The sequence below is a fragment of the Falco biarmicus genome, chromosome 1, assembly GCF_023638135.1.
Source record: "Falco biarmicus isolate bFalBia1 chromosome 1, bFalBia1.pri, whole genome shotgun sequence".
In the NCBI taxonomy this organism is placed as follows: Eukaryota; Metazoa; Chordata; class Aves; order Falconiformes; family Falconidae; genus Falco; species Falco biarmicus.
In genome coordinates this window covers 80,251,453-80,273,260 of record NC_079288.1, presented here as the reverse complement: position 1 = coordinate 80,273,260, position 21,808 = coordinate 80,251,453, and the positions used below count along the sequence as shown (strand labels likewise).

Here is a 21,808-nt window from a genome sequence, read left to right as displayed (position 1 = left end):
TAGGTACTTCCTGCTTTGGTAAATAGATAAAAGGCCAATGGGCATCCAAAGGAACAGCAAAGGTAGGGCAAATATTTTATGCAAGTACCAAGGTGAAAAGGATATGAATGTACCAGTTCCATTTTGCTGCATGAGTGCATCGGTTCAGTGGCTTCTGGAAAGATGAGTGAATACAATTCAGCCATGCCAGTATGAGCAGATTTCAAAGCTGCTTGTCTGTTGCTCCCTCCATTTCCCACCACTTGTTGAACAGCTGGTCCCTAGAAACTGAGGAAATATTTCATTTGGAGATTTCAAAACCAGCTTGAAAGATAAAGGACAGAGAGCACCTCAGTATGTTCTCTCCCTCCCTCAGTGTTAGTGCAGCTGAAAAATTGTCTGTATGACTAGTAAATTTCAGGCCTTTTTAGACCTAGCACAGGTTCTATTTTGAATGGGAATCTATTTTCCTCTATCCCTTATTTTAAAAGCATCTGTAGTTCACAGCTACACTTAAAACTGACAAGTCTGCATGTCAAATGGAAATGCCAACATAGTATGGTGTGACATGAACAGCGCCCAAACATTTTCTTATGTCTTTTTTTTTTGCTGGTGCAACAAAGGTATTTTTTAACATTTGCCTGTCTCGGAGGAAGATGGGGTCTTAAGGCTCTATTTTCTTTATACTGGAGTTACCATTTTTGCTAGCTTCATACTCTTCTCTTTTTCTCCAGTGACATTTGCAACATAACACTGGTTAGAAGATAGAAAAGCCAGAATTCACTGATTCACAAACATCCCACACCACTATATGCAGTCTTTTCCCACCTAGATGAAGTGCTAGCAAAAAAGCACAACCTGCATGAGATATAAATAGCTGATCTCAAGATAAAAGGTGACTCATAGCACAATCAATCTTCAAAGCCCATTTTTATGCAAAAGATGACAGTTTAATCCTCTGTTAATTTCAGTGTTTGGAAAGAGGCAATTTTCAACTCCAGTTTGGAGGGAATTAATTACCAAATACAGCATTCTACAGCATGAAGATGGGATCTCTAAGTATAGTGTGTGCCTTTGCCCGCCAAGATACTTCTACACTTAGAGCTAGGCCTAGTCCATTAAAAAAAACCCTTGTTTTGCTAGTTGCTCTTAGTTAATGGGAAACAGCAGGCTTTTTGAATTATCTAATGATTCCTGACTGTGCTTAATTACAGGCTTAAAAAAAAAATAGATCTGACACTTTCTCCAATAAATAAAAACTAAGTAGAAAGAGTCCAACTAATAAAATAATTGATAATAAATAGCAAATATTTTCCTCCCTTTCAGAGTTTTTAAATTTCAGAATATATGTATGCTTCTCCCTGCCCCTGCCCCCCTCCCCTGCAAGCCTGGAGCAGAAAAGCAGCTTTGCAGGTCTAAGTGATAATAATGAGGACAGGCACTCCTGAGGTTCAGGATAAAGAGGGTTACACTGCTGAAGTGCTTAATTTTTCTCCCCTCAGAAAGAGGGTATATACTCCTGCAGAAACCTGGCTGGAACCAGGTGATCCTGCCTCTCAAGGAAACCAGGTCCTGCAGCTGGTTGGCTAATGGGAATTACTTTGCCTCTCTGGAAGGCAGCAGCTCTTGCTGAACCCAGGATTCAATTTGAACTAGGAGCTGACAGCTACTGCCTCTCACAAATGCCTCTCTAAAGAAGCTGTGGCTCTTTGCCCTGCGCCAGCCCAACAGCATGCTGTCTGCCCACTTGCCATCTTGGGTGTCCTGCAATGCTGATCTCTCTTCTAAATCATGTGTAAAGCCTCTCCAGTAACATCAATACAACAGGGCAGTGAATCAAATTTTACACATCAAGGGAAAAATGTTAAATACTTCTAGCTTTAAAATTGCTGAACAAATGTTTTTTGTTTTTGACTCAAAACCTGAAGTTTAAATACAAAAACAGCTGAGCCAAGTGGGAGTGTTTCAGGCTCAAAAAACCTACTGGAACAAGTGAGGAATGGTAGGCTTGTTTTGTTCTCACACTAGTGTATCAATTCTGTTTAAAGTGCTTTCCCTAAATTAACTTCTCTTCTGGGACAGTGTATGAAAAAAATAGCAGTTGGAGAGGTTAAGTGAATATCATGATAAAAGCTGTAACTCAGCTTTAATATACTGTAGGCACATTTATCTGCCATGTATAGTGTATGCTTTTTCAAACACTGTAGAGAGCCCTGCTATTTCTTTGTCAAAAGGAGACTTCAACTGATGTTACTTGAAAACCTGTCTTTGCCTCAAGTATATTGTAAAGTTGACATAAATCCACTAGAATATATATTTTTGTAAATCTTGAAAATATTTATTTCAAATTGCTTATTAAAAAATCTCCCCATATGACAACCACATGCCCTAGATGTGAACCCATTGCCCCATAGTGATTCAGGGTCATATTAGATTAGATACTCTTGAGAGATGGCTGCTCATGAGCAAAATTAGCATATCACAAGTACACCATTAGCATAGACATCACCGGAATTTATGCTTTGAAAAATTGGATCTTTTAAGCCTCACATAATCTCTTTTCCTTTCTGCTGCAATGTCCAGACTGTAGTGGCAAAGTAAGTTAAAGATACCTGTTTTCTGAGGAGAGGATGCTGTTCTCTGGGATAAAAATGCAGGATGCTTGCCTAGAGAAGATTCCTCGGCAAGAGAAAAGTATTTATGCAACTGAGGGCTCTGCCTTGTTCTTTTCTTTCCTTTTTTGAGATGTGGAGATGAGAAGTAGTTTGTGCATTATCATAGATTCAAATACAGTACTTAAAATAATGCAGGATGGTACTGTGGGCTAACCCCATTCCTGGGGACAAGGCAGTCCTCCCTGTTGAGGAATCCTCATCCAGAAGCAATGGAGAGGAATAACCAGGTGGTTACTGCCTTGTCTTTCCCATATCCCTAAAAATAAGTAGGAAGTCCTAGAAAAGGTAAGATGGGCTTCAGTGTGGAATTGGTGGAGAACGTCTAGTGAGAGCCTTTTCAGCACTCCTATGGCCTCCTGCTAATGGCTGAGGGTGTGACTTGGAGCCAGCTCTTATTTTTGGGGAGATGGATTGGGCAGATTTTTGCCCCAGCCCTCCCCTGCCTATAACATTCCTTTTAAAAAAAGGGGACACGTGTCTTACTATCCCCAAATAGCCGATATGCACTGATTCAGCACAGTCCCAGTATCCAACATATCAATTTATTGACTGATCTCAGGGAACCTATGCTACTATCTCCACAGTGTTTTGAGAGACTTCCATGCATGTTTGAAGTTCTTGGGGTGGTTACGTGACTTTTAAAAACAGGAATGTCTCTTTCTTTTACATTCATCTATACTTTATTTGTTTACAGCCTGCACTGCTTGGAGCTAGCTGTGTTAGGAGCAGAAAGCCAGCCGAGCTGATGCTAATTCTGGCAGATGAGATAAGCACGTAGTCAATCAGTGACACTCCACGTCGTCCTTTACAAAGCACTTTACGATCCGTTTTGGCATAGCATTCCAGACTGTCAACTACAAGGGGATAAGAAGCCAATGTGTTTGCTTCACCCAGAGAATGTTCACTAGAGAACAGTAGCATTTTGGCAGAGGGATAAGGTGGTGGAGAAGTGCACAAATAACTTCCTTTGGAGTGTCGTTAGACTGCGCTCAGCTGAGGGCCCAAACCACAGGTCAGTGTTCACATGCTGCAGCTGAGCGTTGGGTTGCAGGAGAATATCAGGGGCTGGAAGAGCAAAGGATGTCAAATGGGAGACAAAGAGCTTAGAGCCAGAGTAAATGAATAATTACAACAGAAGTTGCATAAGAGACAAGAGGAGTATATGAAAGGAGCAGAGGCAAAGTCAGAAAGGGAAGAGCTTAGTTGACAGACACCTCTTTCATTTTTCTCTTGGCTGCCATACTGTCTTGTGCACATCTCTAAGCACTTAGTAAAATATCTTCTGTGACTTCTCTTTCTCCTCACCTTGAAAATTTGGCTGCACTGTAAATAACCTGCTCATGCTTTTAAACATAAGCACTGTTTGAAGCTATTAAAATTGTATAAGTACCTGTCCAACTCCCACTCAGGCATTGCTGAATTTTGGAAAAAGTGTTCAGCTGTTTTGGCAGGCAGATTCACCTATCAGACAGACATGCTTACAGCTTCCTGACAGTTCTAGGTTCCAGCATAAGAGTGAAACTTGTTTTTCTTGATTTGCTGGGGTTTAAACTTCTTAAAACAATAATCCACAGAAGTCATGGTAATGGAACATGTCTAGAGAGTACCCCGTACAACAAAGCTGCATAATGGCATCCCATTCCTTACGATGTGTCTACATCACTTGAGCAATACTTTATAGTTCATAGAATTGTAGAATAGTTTGGGTTGGAAGGGACCATTAAAAGTCACCTAGTCAACACCCCTGCGATGAGCAGGGACATCTTCAACTAGATCAGGATGATCAGAACCCTGTCCAACCTGACTTTGACTATTTCCAGGGATGAAACATGTACCACCTCTCTGGGCAGCCTGTTCCACTGTTTCAGCACCCTAATCATAAAACATTTCTTCCTTGTATCTAGTCTAAATCTACCTTCTTTTAGATTAAAACCATTACCCCTTGTCCTATCACAACAGGCCCCACTAAAAAGTTTGCCCATCTTTCTTATAAGCCCCCTTCAGGTACTAGAAGGCAGCTATAAGGTCTCCCTGGAGCCTTATCTTCTCTGAAATGAACAATCCCAACTCTCTCAGCCTGTCTTCGTAGGAGAGGTGGTCATCCCTCTGATTTGTGGCCCTCCTCTTGACTTGTTCCAACAGGTCCATGTCTTTCCTGTGCTGAGGGCTCCAGAACTGGATGCAGCACTCCTGGTGGGGTCTCACCAGAGCAGAGGGGCAGCATCCCCTCCCTTGACCTGCTGGCCATGCTCCTTTTGATCCAGCCCAAGATAAGGTTGGCTTTCTGAGCTGGGAGCACACATTGCCAGCTCATGTCCAGCTTGTCATCCACTGGTGTCACCAAGTCCTTCTCAGCAGGGCTGCTCTCAAACCCTCCATCCCCCAGCCTGTATTGATACCAGCTGTTGCCCCAGCCCAGGTGCAGGACCTTGCACTTGGTCTGTTCAACCCCATGAGGTTCACATGTGCCCACTTCTTGAGCTTGTCCAGGTCCCTCTGGATGAAATCATATCTGTCAGGCTTGTCAACTGCACCACTCAGCTTGATGTCATCTGCAAACTTGCTGAGGGTGCACTCAATCCTACTATTTCATCAATGAAGATATTAAACAGTACTGGTCCTAATACAGAGCCCTGAGGGACACCACTTGTCACTGATCTCCATCTGAACATTGAGCCATTGACCATTACCCTCTGGCTATGACCATCCAACCAATTCCTCATCCACCGAACAGTCCACCTGTCAAGTCCATATCTTCAGTTTAGAGAGAAGGATGTTGTAGATGACTATGTCAAAGTCCTTGTGGAAGTCCAGATAGGCAATATCTGTAGCTCTTCTCTTGTCCATTGATGTAGTCACTCCATTATAGAAGGCCACTAGGTTGGTCAAGCAGGAATTCCCTTGGTGAAGCCATGCTGGCTGTCTCAAATCACCTCCCAGTTCTCCTTGTGCCTTAGCATATCTTCTAGGAGGATCTGTTCCATGATCTTCCTAGACACAGAGGTGAGTCTCACAGGTCTGTAGTTGCCAGGGCCCTCCTTTCTATCCTTTGTAAAAATGGGTGCAATGTTTCCGTTTTTCCAGTCACCAGGGACTTCACCTGACTGCCATGACTTTCAAATATCATGGAGAGTGGCTTGGCAACTACATCAGCCAGTTCCCTCAGGACCCTGGAATGCGTCTCATCAGGTCCCACAGAATTATTTACGTTCAGGTTCCTCAGGTGGTCATGAATCAGATCTTCTCTTACTGTGGGAGGGACTTTGCTCCCCAGTCCCTGTCTTGTAGTCCATCCACTTGAGAGGTATGGGAAGAGAGATTGCCAGTGAAGACTGAGGCAAAAAAGTTGTTAACGAGCCTTCTCCTCATCCATTAATACCAGTTTGCCAGCCTTGCTCATCAGGGGGTATACGCTTTCTTTGACCTTCATTTTCTGGCTGACATACCTGTAGAAGCCCTTCTTATTTTTCTTTGCATCCCTTGCCAAGTTCAGCTTCCATTGCGCCTTGGCTTCCCTGACCCCATCCCTACGCAACTGGGCAGTGTCCTTATACTCTTCCTACAGTTCATGCATCGGTTTTAGACCTTCAAAGTCAGGATATCTGTTTCTTCCTCAGAGTGCTATATATCATTATTGACATTTTTGAGAGGGTCTAGAAAAAAAATTATTTGTTGTTCATCTCCAAATATAAAGCATTCTTGTGCATCACAATTACACCAACCTTGTCTGAGGACTTGAAAGGTTTAAGAAAATGGATCTTTCCTCCACTTTTCCAGCTAAACTAGCCCTTCTTTTTCTCTCCCTACCCAACTTACTTTCTTATCTCATACCACTTTTGCTGTTAACTTAATCTTCCCACTTTTGTTGGCATCCTGCATGACCATGCTTGCTCTTTTCTCCGCAAATCTCGCTTCAATCTGACCTGTATGTGGGGCTGCTCCTCACATGCCCTTCAATCTATTTGCCAATATTAAATTTATCATTATCTCCTTCTCATATTGGTAAATGAGTTATAGATGAATCCCTGCCCTTCTGTCTCAGAGCTGCAGAACTACCATTGTGATTCATGATTCTGATATTGCTGGGGCATGAGATATTTATCTGCCTCACGTATTCCAACAAGTGCTGGAAATGAACAGTGAATGAACAGTCTTGAAGCAGCATTGCCATGCATTTGTCTGCCTAAACCTGGATGGGGATCTTGTGCTAGCTAGACCCTAGATGCTGTCTTTCTGCATAAATTCATGTGATTTACAACAGTGTGCAGTGAAAGCCAATAACACAACCAGGTGGATGACTGCGAAAGAAAACAAAGATATTTCCCAAGATGCCAGAAATCAAAGAATGCATTGCTTAGAAACTGGGACTGGATGTGGAGCATAGGAAGGCAGTCACCTCCAGTGTGGGATGTGCCCTGCAGTGCATATGGACATCATTGGGGGTGCAAACACAGGTTAGCAGTAATTGCTACTACTAACTGTAACTCAGTAAATAAGACTAGGAATTCTTCATATTTTTTCTTTCAGAAGAAGAACCTACTCTGTTTAAGTGTTGTAGACATACACTTTTTTTTGCCAACAGTTAGAAAAAGCTCTCCAGAGAACAAATAACCCATTCTGCTCTGGTGGTCACTGTGCCTTTCTTCTAGAATGATAGCCAGGTGAGCCTGAGGACCCAGGGAGTGAAATCTGTTAATTACTGTGTGTTACAATCTGATCCCTGCCTAGATCAAGTTCTAGACTTCCTGGGGGTGGGAGTGTGTCCCAGCTCTGATCACTGATTTTTGACTCAGTCACTTACACTGTAACTAGCCATGGTGGTTCAGGTCTGTTTTCCAGTATCTCAGCCAAGATCGTGACCACTATAATGATACTTAAGGAATATTAATTCCTTATTTGTCACTGGACTCTGTCTAAAAACATCCCTGGATCACAAATAAGAAATTAATTCACAAGACATTTTGAAGGCAGACATGAGTAAGCTCTTAGCTGGAAACTGTGCAATCACAGTTAGTGCAACATCAAGATAGTGCTGCACTAACCAGCTTGCAATTTGTAGCACAGCAATTGTAGAAAGGAAAAAAATTGTAAAAAGGAGAAGCCGCATCTGTCAGCTTGTACATATCTTGTAAACATGAACTTGGGTTAAAGATGATGTTTTCAGACGTAAATGGATGAAGATACATCATCCTTAGGCCATTAAATCACAGAGATCTTAATGTCAGAATTATTATCAATGAGATCCAAGTATTGGTGTCATAAAAGTTATCCTGGATCGGTGTCCTAGCTGCAGAGGACTTGATTCCTAGAGCAGGGAATGGATTTGGAGCCCCCTGACTGCGAGTCTTCTGGATTCTGAAGTTTGAGAGTCCTTGTGCAGACTTTAGATAATAAACATCTTTTTGGGGAAAACCAGTCCTTGATAACCTTCCAATGTTAGCAATCTCATTTCCTTTAGCTTCCTCAGTTGCTATTTTTCAAGGCAGCCTTTGCAAGGAAAATGGCTAATGGTGCACTGCTTCTCAGCTGAGAGATCTCTTCTTTACCTTTCTAGGCTGCCCATGTTAGAAAAGGCCCCTGGACTCTGAAGTCTGGTTCTGGAATGGGGAGCTTGGAAAGAAAGCAGTTGGTCCCCCTCCAGTTCAAAGCCCATTCTTACATGTGCGTGTTTGTGTAGTTGCTGCAAAGTACTCAAAACATCCCTGTGGACTTAGCAAACTAGTTAAAGTTGAAACTATTATGTACCTAGAAATAGCTCAAACACAGCTCGGAGTGCAGCTTATTTCCAAAAGATATGTGTGCAGGAGGGACAGTGCAAGCCAAGGATAGCTCAGCTAATGCTAACCCTTCCTGAATATTGTCATGAGATTTTTAAATGCTTCTCAACTTCCAGAGAGATGCTGAAAGATTTGACCTCAGTTTAGCATCTCATCCAAAGAGCAGTACGTCATTCTGACAATGCAGGTCTCCCCAAGAGCTGTGTGGAAAAGTCAGACTTGGACTTGAGCCAAGCCTCAGTGTTGCACTGAAACTCAAGACTTTTGGGGTCTAGAATGATTTCAGGTGAGCTATACTTAGACAGATAGGGACTGCAGGAGTTGGAGTTACTGACAAGGAAATTATTCCTAAAATTACTGGTAGGGAAAATGAAAGGAGGAACAATTGCAATTATTTGCTGCTACCAAGATATGTGAGACCTTTTTGGGGAAAAAAGGACGGCTTAATTTCTTAATCTGGTCACTCTGACACTTCCCAAGAGCTTTAAACTGGAAGGAAAAGAATAAGAGTCTTGCTTTATGAATAGCTCATATATCAGAGTGTGGGGCAATGAGATCAGCTTTAGGTGGTTTGATATTATTATTCATCACATCTGCCTGAAGGCCTCAATCAACACTCCAGCCTTGTGGTGCTGTGCCAACAAGTGCAAACACAGTCCCTGCCCTCGAGCTATCGCAGCCCCGGTATTATGGTGGGATGACAAGAGAGGGACTCAGCCAGAGGTGTGAAGCAGCAAGATATTGGTATAACGAGCACATTTGCATACCATCAGCAGTCACAGCCAGCTTCCTCCCCAGGCTCTGCCAGGCAGCATCGCTTTGTAGGATTTGCAGCAGAGGTAAAGCTTAAAAGAGGATTTGATGGAAGACAAGATGCTACCTTGTGGGGGGAGTTTTACCGTAATTTAGAGGGCAGACTCTGAGAAAGAGTAAAAGTGTCTGCAGGAGAAGTGACAGAATCTGTTACCTTTAGTGAGGGAAGAAAGTTTGCTGCTATGACAGAGTACTAGATTTAAGGGCCAAGGAGAGACCAAGCAGCGAAAAGATTTAAAGGTGAAGGCCTGAGCTTTTCTCTCAGTCCCACAGAAATATTACAGTATAAAAACATGTGCTATCAAGATGAAAAATTGAAATCTTAGAAACTGTGCTTTGATGCTTTTTAGCTGGTGGGGATATGGAAAAACCCCCACTGTGTTCAACTTCATTATAAAGAGACTATAAATTCTGCTTACCTCATGAATGGTCCCTCAGGGCAACAGGGGAGTCAGGGAATTCCAGCATTCACCCAAATGTCCCTTTTCACGCTCAGCCAGAGGTGCCACATGACCACCACTGCAACTTTGGGCACACCAGTGAAATCACCACTGAGGGCTGTTGTGCAGGTGCTAGGTGCTGTGTAGTCCCAGTTCTGGTCTGTACTTCCAGTTTCAGGGTGTCATTGGGCTAGTATCTGTACCACCCATGCTTTGTGCATGAAGGAAATAAGGAAATTGTTGGTGTTGTAATGTTCTCATGGGAATGTTCCCCAATACCCTTAACATAAGAGCTGCTCACACTCTGCAATTTCATGAACTGAGCATGAAATGTATTTTTACTGTGTTAAGCTTAGTTTAAAAAGGAAATAATTTTGAAGCAGAAAGCCAGAAATTGTCAGTTTGAAAAGTGTCAAAATAATTTTTTTCAAAACATTTTCAAGTGAAAGTATCCTAAAATGGGGTTTCTGCCTCCTCTGTAGAAGATCTTCTTGGTGAACTGATATTTTCCAGATGACAAAATATTAGCTTCAGTGAAAAGGAAAGATGGTGCTTAGCACAGTACAGAGTGGGGAGAAGTGCCTAAAGACGACATATGGTTAAAATGCTAAAAAGCAAGTTGTTCGTTGCAGGACAAGCAGATTTAGGACAAGGCTAAAGAAGGGACATCACAGTAGCTGGTATGATATGCTTAGAGCAAGGAATTTGGTAGCTGAGAATGGCAGAAACAGATTTTTAAAAAATTATTTAATGGGAGTCAGAAGTCCATTGCATGGGTCTAGAAGAATGTATCAGTGATAACACTCAGGCTTCCAAGGTTTGCTTGCTTGGTGTTACTGTTGTGATAAAGAAATGACAGGATTTGGGAGAACAGGGTAAAATTTACTGGGAATGATCAGGAGCACAGGTTAAGAAAAGGTGGGGGGGCGGGGGGTGGGACGATGTGTGTGTGTGTAAGTGAATTAGTATCTATGTTATTTCTCAAGAAGAGAGGCCAAGGTGTGAGAATAAAGTTCTGCGTTTGTAATTTGTGTATAGGCAGATACTTAATCAGACCAAATCCTGTATGGTTATCTCTGCAAGAACAATGGTAAATCTTGTTTGCCCAGAAGAACAGCTTCTAAAAATTATTTTCCCCTTCTCTCTGTTTTTGGATGTATAGGGATGACAGTACTATAGTTAATCCCCACTTGACTCTGCTTATGGATGCTGTGACTTCATACAGCAGCATGTGAAATTTTTACATCTTACTTAAAAAGTTGAATTAATGGGAGCAAACCATTCCCCTAGGGCTGTACAGGATAGAAAGTTTATAGAGCATGTTGAAAAGAAAAATGTTAACCAGCAATGTAGTCATAATTCTGAAAAGGAGTTTCTGCTCATGAAAACAATAAAGGTTGTGTGCCTGACCTTTGTGGACACTGAGTGCCCCCACCTTTCACCATAAAAGCATTTAAGACTGAGTCCCTATTGAACCGGCTAAAGCAAACACAGAGCACGGTCCCTTTGAAGGTCTGTGCATGCTTCTCAGTGCTGTGCCTGCTCTTAGCTGTGCTCATTCTCTCTGGAACAAGAACTGCTGGTGTCTAATTTGTGATGGGAAATGTGTTTTAGGGGGTGATGCGACCCCTGAATTTAGCTTTGCTTTGAAAGAAGTGTTTTATCATCTGCACTCCGTTATTGTATTGCATTCAGCACAAGTGCTGTCAGAGTTGTTCTGGAGTACAGCTCGTGGAGCATTGGAAGGGGAACAGAGGTGCAGGCTGGAAAAGGGAGGTGAAGTTTACTCAGTTTGGACTCCTGCAGCCATTCTGGCAGCTCTGGGACTGGGATCGCAGAAACACCCAGGAAAGCAGGCATGAGTGGTTATGATCCCTGTAACTCAAAACCATTCAAATGGCAAACTATGGACTGAACAACTCCTGGCTTTCACCAAAGTCTCACCTGTGACATGTCCTGCAGTTCCTGAGTGTGATCCCATGGTTTTTCCTAGTTGCCCATAAAGCAGGTGTCATTTGTCGTTGTTATTTTCAGGCAGTAGGGAAGCAATTTGAATCAGGCACCACATCCAGCTAAGCAGACTTTGAGAAAAACATTCAGTGGGCTTCAGAGGATGAATCAAATGGCCCGGCTTTAAAAACCTTACCTGGAGCAGTTAAGTCGCTGCTGGAACTTGCATGTCGAAGCAGAAACATCCTTCCCAAGTCCTGGGAGACACAGCCTGTTCCTCTTTAAATCTGTGCTGTGTGCTGCAGTGCTCTGCATTGTTGCCATGGCAGAAATCTCCCCATAGTAATAACCTCTTTCAGAGAAGGTTAAAAAGAGACAGTGCACATGCTCAGAAATGCTGCACTTGTTCTGTTAGCAGTTTGCAGCGGCCATTTCAAAGAGACCATCACAGAGACAAGAGAGAGATCAGGTACTGATATTTTTTCCTTTGTTAGAGGGGGTGACTTCTCATTCACAGAAGTCCATGCACAGATCTGTCTTCATTCCCAGTTGCACTGCAGAGAGAGACCACCCTTGAAGCCTGTCATGATTATTTCTCACAGATAGCAAATTCCCACGGAATAACTACGAGGCAGCAGTTAGATGTGATCTAAGGTGATTGCTGTACTCAGGGAGAGATTGTTTTGTAGGGGGCTCACATATGAAGCTGAGCGGGTGCTGGGGTGGGTGATGTGTAAGGTAGCCTGAAAAAGTTTAACAGCTGATCTGCTTTGTTTTGTTGAACCATTGAGGCACACATAGTCACCTGTGAGAATAGCCTCTGCTTCTACTGATTGGGAGGCGTCTGTGTTAGGTACTTTCAAATGAGGCTGGTATTGCCCTGATTTACTGTTATTCAGAGATACTCTGCTGTATCCTGTTGCAAAACCTGGTGTCTTGGGCTATACTTGTTTTAACTGCAGATCACCATTAATTAAAACAGAAAATCCAACCCGCTTGTTATGATTTTAATCCCTTTATTTCAAGGACTGTTCAAGTAAGAAAAAGGATCACATCAGATCACTTCTAAATAGTGGGAAGGATAGAAAATCCAGTTCTGAGGTTACAGCAATTACATTACCAGATCTTTTTTTGTGTGTGTCTGGTCTCAAATATATCTGTGAGTATAGATGTATGTGTGTGTCTCTTGCTTCTGAACCATTCCTTACTCTTATGTTTAGGATGAGGTGCACAGGAGGGGAATGTGTATAATGCTCCTTTCCTGGATGAATGGCTGGTTTGCACGTGCTGCAAGTGCTCGTGCAGAATTTGCAGCATCTGATTAGTTGTGTCTGAAACAGTGGATTGCATATATTGAAGAGCAAGCTTGTTCTGTTCTGTGTTTGTGATAAGATGGGGAAAAACCTTTCTGTTCCTGCTTCCCTCTATTGCCCTTCCAAATGTGAAATACAAGCTGTTTTCGGGAGTGCTGTACTTTTGCATTCAGTATATACAGATTTGAGTTCTTATGCAACATCTTTTGCTTAGTATGCACTGACTTAAAAATCAGGAAGAGACAGAATGTTGTCCTGCTTTCCCAGGTTTACCTAAAGACATTTTTCATGTGGATTTTATTGTGTTGCTACAGCTTAACCTTATTTGATTCTTTCTTCCATTTGAATGTACAGGAATGGAAGGTAAACTAAGCTGAACTAAGAACCACCCTAGCAGTTTGCCAGGATCCTCGAGGCTTGGACTGCAGTCTCTGATAGACAGCTGCAGCTTGACCCAGTCCAAGTTTCCTGCATTCCCTCTTGTCCTGAACAGTTTGCCTGTTGGATCAGGAAAATACTTAATTTGAAACCTGTGTACTTACAAAACAATTCTCCCTCTGTGTGAAGGGGAGTTGTTGCTGGACCAATCTGTACAACGTGCGTGTTCAGGGCATGGTGTGGCCTGGCTGCAATGTTCAGGAACAAATGGATGGCTGCAAATAAAGGTCTGAAGCCCAGATTAGGAGGGGAAACAAAAGGGCAAAGAGTTCTGATGCATTTACCATTAGAAGTTCTGCCTATGAATTTGTAGAGGTTTTATAAAAATCTTTTCCTTCAGCTACTTCCATAAAGGAGTAAGTTTTTATGATCTGTGGTTACCTTTAGTTATATAATGGTTACCTTTAGTTATGATGTTTGTGAAAAGATGGTGCAAGCCAGAGGGTAAAAAACCTCATTTCCAGGTTCAGGTCTATTTTAGCCACCTCTGTAATCTCTAAAGTTTTGATCTCAAGGTCTGAAAGTGAACCAGCTGTCCAGATTCATGTGCTAGTCTGGGACTGTGTAGTTAGACAAAAGGTTGGAGTCATAGAGCAGGTAAAGTTGCTAGCATCCTGGCTTGCAAATGAAACCAAAAACTGCCTAGAGACTTCTGATCTTCTCCTTCATGTCTATGGACATTCTCTCTCAGCTGGGTTTTATGTGCACCACTGGAAAAGTATAGAATACTTGTGTCCATGGTCTAGACCTTCCGATACTTTTTTCTTTCAAATGAAGGCTGCCAATGTTTTAGCCATCAGGAACATTAAGTTCTTTGTAACAAAACCCTTGTACCTGTAATGTTCCTCACAAACTTATTTATGTCTCTTGATAAATAGAGAAGCACCTCTTCCAAGATGCTGGCACCGTGCCTTCTGAGAAGAGCAGTCCTTACAGTTCCTTTAGTTTTTGTGGTTGCACTGCTGCTCACGGAGCCTGTTAGATCTGATCAAGAAGCGGGAACAGCCATACCAGCTGAAAGTATGTACCACCCTAAAGTCCTCTCATACAGCTTGTACTGTAGATTTAATGTTGCAGGACTTCATGTCACTGAAGCTTGTCCAAATAATTCAAATGATATTGGATGTGTCTTGCTCATGTTGTTTTAAACCCACAACCTGATAGCATACCAGTGCTGTTTTTCTCCTGCATCCAAGGCTCTCCACTCTCTTACCCATGTCTCCTGCCTGTTGCTGTCTTGCTTCTCCTGAAATCTGCCATGGTTCTGCAACTTTTCTTTGGTACAGCCCTTTCATTGTGTTAACCCTTTCTATGCCAGGAATTACTGTTTGCTTTTCAGAGACATTATTGTGACCTGCTTTTTACAACTGACATTGACTGTTTATTACATCTTGCATTCTTGGTAATGTATACTGTTGTTTTTTATTAAAAAACATAGTATGATAATACACTTATTAAAAAAATTCTCAGTGAAGATGCCAAGAAAGCACACTTTGTCAATACCTAGTCTTGCAGCCTTCAACCACCTAATTCTCCTTTACTGAGCAGTGTTGAGTTTATTTTATGTCATAATGACAGCTCCTTGTATCAAGTTGTTTATGTGGAAAATGCTGTCCTCTCCTTTTGTCTGGTGCAAATATAAGAACACTAAGGTTGGGTGGTGGTACAACAGTAAGAAGGGAGGTCTTTAATACTGCTCAATGTTTATTTTTGATCTTTTTTTTCTTTTTCTTAGTCAGTTAAAGAATTTGGCAGACTCCTTTTCTCCAGCAGGCAGAACTCCTGTCTGCTGGTTACCACACAGATCATGAGCTGGAAGCTCATATTCCGGTTTATCAGAGGCATGTAGTAATCAGTCAAATATCAAGTGTCTGCAAAATAGGCTGACAGACACTGCAGGATTTTCCAACATCACTCTAGGTTTCATCTTTTCTTCCCTACCAGACCTCAAAGAGCAAACTAAACCTGTGCTCAGAATTTCTTCACTTGTGCAGTATTTCCTATGAAGTTGTCAGAGAGGCACAGGCACTGAGAGGCAAATAAGAGCAGATGTAGAACCTGATGATTCGAAGACATTTCATCATGTCTATATTTGTTCTGTCTCAGTACTGCTATCTGTTAGGGCACAGCTTTGTGTTACATGAGAATCAAGGCAAAGCAAACCTTGTGACCTTCAGTCTGGATATCTAGATACCAGAATACTATCTCAAACACTGGATTTAGTCCATAATGCAGCAGTTCTGCTTATCAGCAATGCCCACTAATGACAGGGCACTGGGTTTATCTGCTCCTTGCTTTACTAGCTTTGGACAAAGCTGTATCATATTTAAAGTTAGAGACTAAGTGATCTGTCTTTGTGATATTGCAGTCAATTTTATTCCATTAGGTTTCTATTTAAGCTCAAGTTTGTGAGATTAGAAGACAAGATTTTCCAAGGAACAGGTTCATGGTTTCAGAGGTAATTTCTGAAAAATGTGAAGATGAGGATGAAAATGTGCTCAGGGTTGGTGGAGCAAAAGAAAGGACTCAAGTTATGGGTTTAGTGTTTCCACACTATGAACTGTGACAAGAGAAGGATGAGGGAAACAGCAATAAAGGAGGAAGAAAATTTTTAATGCAAATTTGTTCAAGTAATTATTTTGTCGTTGAGAGACTGTGTGGACCATCATGGTGGACCATTTACAATAACCTGGATTGTTCAAGCATACATACATCAGTACTCTGTGGACTCTTTCCTGTAGCTCTTCCTCATACTCAGAATCACTGTTTATTTCTTCTACTTAATACTTCATGCCATATAGTCATGATTCTTTACTAGATGCTCTACTAAATGCTCTCCTAGGTCGTCCCTGTGTTGACTGCCATGCATTTGAGTTCATGCAGAGGGCTCTGCAGGATTTAAAGAAGACAGCATATAATCTAGACACACGGGTAAGGAAACATTAAAGTACTTTTTTTTTTTTTTATATGGAAGAAAATGCTGTGGGTAAAAGTAGATAAAGGGAAGGATTTTGAATAAGACTATGAACTGTACTGTTCTATCTTCTAAACTGAGGCTGGTTAATTACATTTAATCTCTCTATGCAATAATCTGTGGAATTATTCTGCCTTGGGGTATCAGGGACACTAAGACCACTTAGGGAAGAGTGAACTACCAGTCCTCAGCCCTCTGTCCTTCTCTTGCAGAGTTACAGCCATTAGTGTTTCTATTCTCATTCCAAATGCTGAGCACACACATTTATTTTTTTTTTTATGTTAGGGAGAGTAAGGTGAGAGCATCATTTATATTTATTACCCAAAAGGAGAGAGCCAGTTCAAACAAAAAGCCTGCTAAAATAAAATACTCCCCTGCATATGCTTTTACCCATAGGGAGAAGTTAAGGGAGGAAACATCATCATGTATATACTTTTGACATTGCTCTGATTTCATAATGATGAAAAATGCCACAAAGTAGAACAGCATAGGGAATGAAACTTGTTTGGCTTGCAGTCAGTGTGAAGAATTTGCCAAGGTTGGTATCTTCCTTCTGTGAGGGGAGTTGAATTTGTCTCTTGCTGCTGCAACCTGCAATCTGTGACTAGCTGTATCCCAGCTGCTGTCAGATACTGGTGTCTCAGGAGGGTAACTTTCTCCCCACCTGTGTTCCCTTTCGCTGAAGTGCTATATCTACACTCTTACACAGATTTTTCAACAGAAGGTACTCAAACTTTCTTGATTTTCTAATCTGTGGTCAAGGTTGCTCACAGTTCAAAGCCTGCAAACTGGCATCTTTGAAGAATGGTTGGAGGTAACTCTGGGGAGGGTCCATGACGTTTAGGTAAAAATGCAGGTGCAGGAATGAAGATGACTTGAATTGTGACATACTACAAAACCCAAACAAACATTCCAGCACAACCACATTAGTATGTAGCGCATTTACAATTGAACAAGATCTGTTCAATAATTGCAGGTCCAATGTATTTTGAGCTTCTTCATAAAGAAATCTCGTTAATGAATACATGTGCTGAGCACTGTATACAGCTCAAAAAAGATGTTCAGATTGTGCTGTAAAGTAGTTCTAGCACACCTTTTCTTCTTTTACAAACCTTTGAACTTTTCACCAGGATTTCTAGATCTTGATTTGAAAATATCTCAACTAAAATCTTCTCTGGTTGACTGGCTATGGTAGTGACCTTTACAACAACTACAGCTTGCAGACCAAGACAGAAGCTTTATAAAATACAAATATCCAAAGCAGGAGTAGCAGTAAAATCCCCAAACATAGCAACTGTATTTTAATACTTTTTAAAAAATAAAAGACTGCCAAGGAGAGGAAATTAGAGTACAAAAAACATTCGGTTGAGAGGAATGTCCTATTACTGACTTTCACAGTTGTAGATTTGACAGCATGCCTGAAAATGTGACACCATGACACATTCTCACCAAAAAAACCCTGTTGCTTCCTTACCACTTTAAAATCTAAATAATTGAATCCACACTGAGATCCTTTAGTACCTCTGGACTAGGACAGGCCTATTCCAGTCATTAAGCTAGGAATTCTGCCTACGTTTTCAAAAGACATGGAAATATTTAATAGTTGAAGACTTGGAACTGCCTTTGAACCGTGTTTCAAGTCTTAGTTTTATTATTCAGCTGTGGCCCAATTTGATGCAAACTAGGAGTTTTAAGACAATTGCTTGCAGCCACATATATATTTTACATTTGACTATTTTAGTCTGTTTTGCTCCTTAGCGGGGCAAATGTTTCTGTCCCTGAAAATACAATTTCCTTTGTTAGTATTCCCACTGGAGACACTAATTTCCTTGAAAAACTCTCTTTTGTTTGCAGGCATGATTTTTCGATGATGACTAAGGAGCTCCTAACTGTGTTGAAGGGGGAGGGATTCCCAGAAGCTTAGGGAGGAAATTCTCATTTAATTCCTTCTGCAAATCTCACCCTGCAGTTCTGTACGGGGGAACCATATAGTTTTATTGCATAACTCAAGAGTTTTCACACTTAATTCAGCCCTGTGTTGATCTGCATGGTGTCTCACAAAGCAAACTGACTCTAGCATAGGTCACACACTTTTATGAGGGCCATAGGCTATATCTGCTTCCTTTTACAAGACTAGGCATGTTTGTAACCTGCATTGATGTGATGATCACTTACTGATTGACAGGCTGGCTGCTTTTTGCTCATGTAGTAAGAAAAGGGTCACAGACCACCTCTAAGAAGCTGGCTACTACCTATGTGTGTGCCAGATCTGTTTGTCCCCCTGCATACAGTTTTCTACCTTTTCGTTGCTGCTGGCCCCTTGGAGCAGGCTGCAGGCTGGATTAGTTGTTTTAACAGCAGTTACCAACTCTGGGCAATCTTTTCTGGGGATATCTGTAATTTACCACTCAGCCAAAGCGGACTGTGTGGCAGGTGCAGCTCTGATCATGAACTAAAGAGTAGGTTCTTGTTCTGCTAGGAGGGAGCTGCTACCATCAAAACCATTCAGCCAGTTCACAGCCAGCTCCCTGCTGCATCTAAAAGTGGCTCAAGACAGAGGCCAGCAGGGAGAAGGCCATAAAACAAATCCTGTAAAACAGATCCAGTCCACGGGCTACACAGTTCACTGTAAATCTGCACTATAGACACTTATTTTCAAGATTCCAACCCATTTTTCAGAGTTAACCAGTGGACATTGTATATTAACTTCAAAGAACTTGGGAACTGCATTTTTAGCTTGAACTTACAAGCTTTTTTGTAGGTTCAGAATCTGGACTGTGCCCTGTTTGGGTTTTTTAATCTCTCTCGGCCACCCCCCCTCTCCCCCTTCCCCCAGAGGGGAATGTGTGTGTGAGTGTTTGTTTTGTTTTGGGTTTTTTTCTGGGTTGGTTTTTCATTAAAATGTGCTTTAACCCACCAGGGGGTAATAACAAATCTCTGTGCAAATAGTTATGTGATCATGCTCACAAACAGTCAGCAAAACTGTATTTGGGGCCATTCATTTTGCTCTTTATTCTTTTCTAAACTGTCAATGGTTATTTGGAATATTCAAAGCATATTAAGTTAGATGTGCCCATGAAAGTAACAACAAAGGCTTGAAAATGTTATTAAAGATATATGAAATGGTAAGCAGCCTTGGGGCTTAACTCCAATGCTGTTGGCATACTGTCAACCTCCCTTATTCAAGCCATTGCAAAAGATGTCAAGGAGATGGTTAGGAGGTAGTGATTGAGTGTCTTTGAGGTGATTGGCAAAGTCTCATCAGATCTTTCCAGTTTTGCAGAGTAGCTGAAACAATCAAAAGCGATACCTGATTTAATATAGAACCACACGGCTGTGTCTAGTGATTTATCTGGGGAAAAAATGTGACAAATAGATAGGTTTTACTGTACTCAGAAGACAGGTACTAAGCAGGAAGCTTCGGCCCAGCTCTGCTCTAAGTGTCTTTAGCTGATGTGGGTCAATGGATAACACAGCTTTTAAAACACAGCATTTAATCACATGACAATGCCATGTCACACAAAAATCACAAGATGGGAAGATTAAGGATGGATTTCACTGGCATTTAGAGCTGAGAGTCTTCATAATGCCCTTTTTTTGTGTTTCTGGTTACACCAGTGGAGATTAATTTGGTGAGTGGACTTCACGCAGCTAGTGTGTCCCATGACAAGGAGGAAATCCTCTCTTGGATCAGACTGATTCTCAGATACAGCTTCAGCTCATGATAGACAAACTGAGATGAAGATACAATCAAATGGCTCTGTGCTCTGTAGTGCATCTGCTGAAGCCATGTGCTCCAAACATCCAGAAAAACTAAAGTGTGTGTGTGCTAGAGAGGAAGGATTCCCACATTTCCCTTATGTAGCCCTTCTGTCCCTTCCCTGGTCCTCAGCCCCTTCTTGCACAGGTAGGCTGAGAGGGTGCAGGCCTTTCTGGTCAGCTCCAGCTCTGAGAAGTTCTAAATCTACCTGTGCTGCTCCAAAAAAACCCTGTGGGCAGCAGTGATTTCCTGATACTGATGAATGCCAGTTGAACTGGGAGACCACTGCTTCCACCATTTTGGGACCCCTTTCCTTAAAGAAGCCAGCAATCTCATCGCATTTGAACTGTGACAGCTCTGTGCCAGCTCAGCACCTACTGTCTATTTTAGACTCCAACAGTGTATTAACGGTAACAACAGTGAAGCAGAAGTTAAAACAGAAGTAAATTTCTTCACTGAGAGGGTGGTCAGTCACTGGAACAGGCTCCCCAGGGAAGTGGTCATGGCACCAAGCCTGTCAGAGTTCAAGGGGCATCTGAACAACGCTCTTGATCATATGGTTTAATTTTGAGTAGTGCTGCAAGGAGCAGGAAGTTGGACCTGATGATCCTTATGGGTCCCTTCCAACTTGAGACATTCTATGATTCCATGATTAAGTTATGCCTTACTTCCTTTGTATAAATTTCAACAGTGAGTCCAGGCTGAAATACTTTAAATTTTTTGTTTGAGTCTGTGTTTAAGTAAAATTACTGACAGGGTTTTGGTGGTTTTTTAAGGCTTTCATGAACTTGAGACCTTATGCTCCAGTTTGTGCAGTTGTAAAAAGAAAGTAAGATTGTAAGAAAGAAAAGTAACTTTAAACAAAAATAACAATGCCCAGACATATACTGAATGTACTAATGTGAAAAACATGAATGTGTACTGGACTGAATTTCTCCATGTCAGGGGAAGTATTGCCATGTTGGTATGCCAATTAATCATCCAGAAACTAAATTATTTTGCAGAGCAGTAAGCAGTAACTCTTATATTTAACTCAAGCCTCATCTCATACAATCAATTCCAAATCTTAGAACAAAAGTAAAACTGACTTTTCTTTGGGACCTAATTAGTTTTACAGTGCTGACACTTGTTTTTTGATGTTGCTCTTGTTCCCCCCTCTTATAGACAGAAACTCTGCTTCTTCAGGTGGAAAAGAGAAATCTGTGCGACTGTGTAACTGCAAATCTGCTGAACTGAATCCTGGAGGCCAGCTAAGGAGTATCACCTGTTCAGCGGTTTTTAAAATGCAGCTGTATAAAATACAGCTTTATGGAGTTCATGTTGCAAGCATGTGAGCCCCAATGTACTGAGGAAACTGGGGGGCTGTGTCTTCTATATTTGTCTGTTCTGTTGTTTTTTTTTTAAAGAGTATCCTCTTTTCACATCCGCTGGGTTGCCAGTAAGGGCTCAATTCAGTAAATCTTACTTGGTATTAGGGCGGGGGAAAAATTTACCTGCTTTGATTTTTGAATCAGAGTTGGCCAAGTGTAACCCACAAGATAAACATGGCCAACAGTGCTCCAGAGACATTCACAGCTATTCTTTGTCTCCAATATGAACATATATCTGTGGCAACTTACCCAGTTATATTGAGATAGGACATTGTGGTCTCTGTAGGCTTTGCCTGTGTATTAAAGATGATGGAAGTCC

At 41.7% G+C, this 21,808-nt stretch overlaps 1 protein-coding gene and 1 long non-coding RNA gene across 3 annotated transcripts in view; one reads left to right on the top strand and one right to left on the bottom strand.

The window, feature by feature from the left end:
* Nucleotides 1–11,999, bottom strand: part of LOC130149823 (uncharacterized) — a 24,442-nt gene extending 12,443 nt beyond the window's left edge. Inside the window, exons 1-2 of the long non-coding RNA XR_008822017.1 lie at nt 11,831–11,999; nt 9,664–9,895 (exon numbers count right to left, since the gene is read on the bottom strand). This is a non-coding gene — a long non-coding RNA (uncharacterized LOC130149823). The remainder of the gene's footprint in view (nt 1–9,663; nt 9,896–11,830) is intronic.
* On the top strand, nt 8,464–21,808 carry LOC130149808 (neuropeptide-like protein C4orf48 homolog). 2 transcript variants are annotated; one of them, XM_056339869.1, is made up of 4 exons: nt 8,464–8,596; nt 14,264–14,405; nt 16,228–16,316; nt 21,284–21,808. In XM_056339869.1, the coding sequence occupies exons 2-4, from the start codon at nt 14,282–14,284 to the stop codon at nt 21,353–21,355; spliced, it is 285 nt and encodes a 94-aa protein (XP_056195844.1). In that variant the 5' UTR covers nt 8,464–8,596; nt 14,264–14,281; the 3' UTR covers nt 21,356–21,808. The 2 variants fall into 2 exon arrangements, with proteins under 2 accessions (XP_056195844.1, XP_056195851.1); XM_056339876.1 differs by lacking the exon at nt 8,464–8,596 and adding an exon at nt 11,993–12,103.

Excerpts from the sequence above, each read along its gene's own strand:
- LOC130149808 (XM_056339869.1), top strand. The coding sequence starts at position 14,282 with ATGCTGGCACCGTGCCTTCTGAGAAGAGCAGTCCTTACAGTTCCTTTA. Across the intron at positions 14,406-16,227 it reads AACAGCCATACCAGCTGAAA|GTCGTCCCTGTGTTGACTGC; the intron begins GTATGTACCACC and ends ATGCTCTCCTAG. Across the intron at positions 16,317-21,283 it reads CATATAATCTAGACACACGG|ACAGAAACTCTGCTTCTTCA; the intron begins GTAAGGAAACAT and ends CCCCTCTTATAG.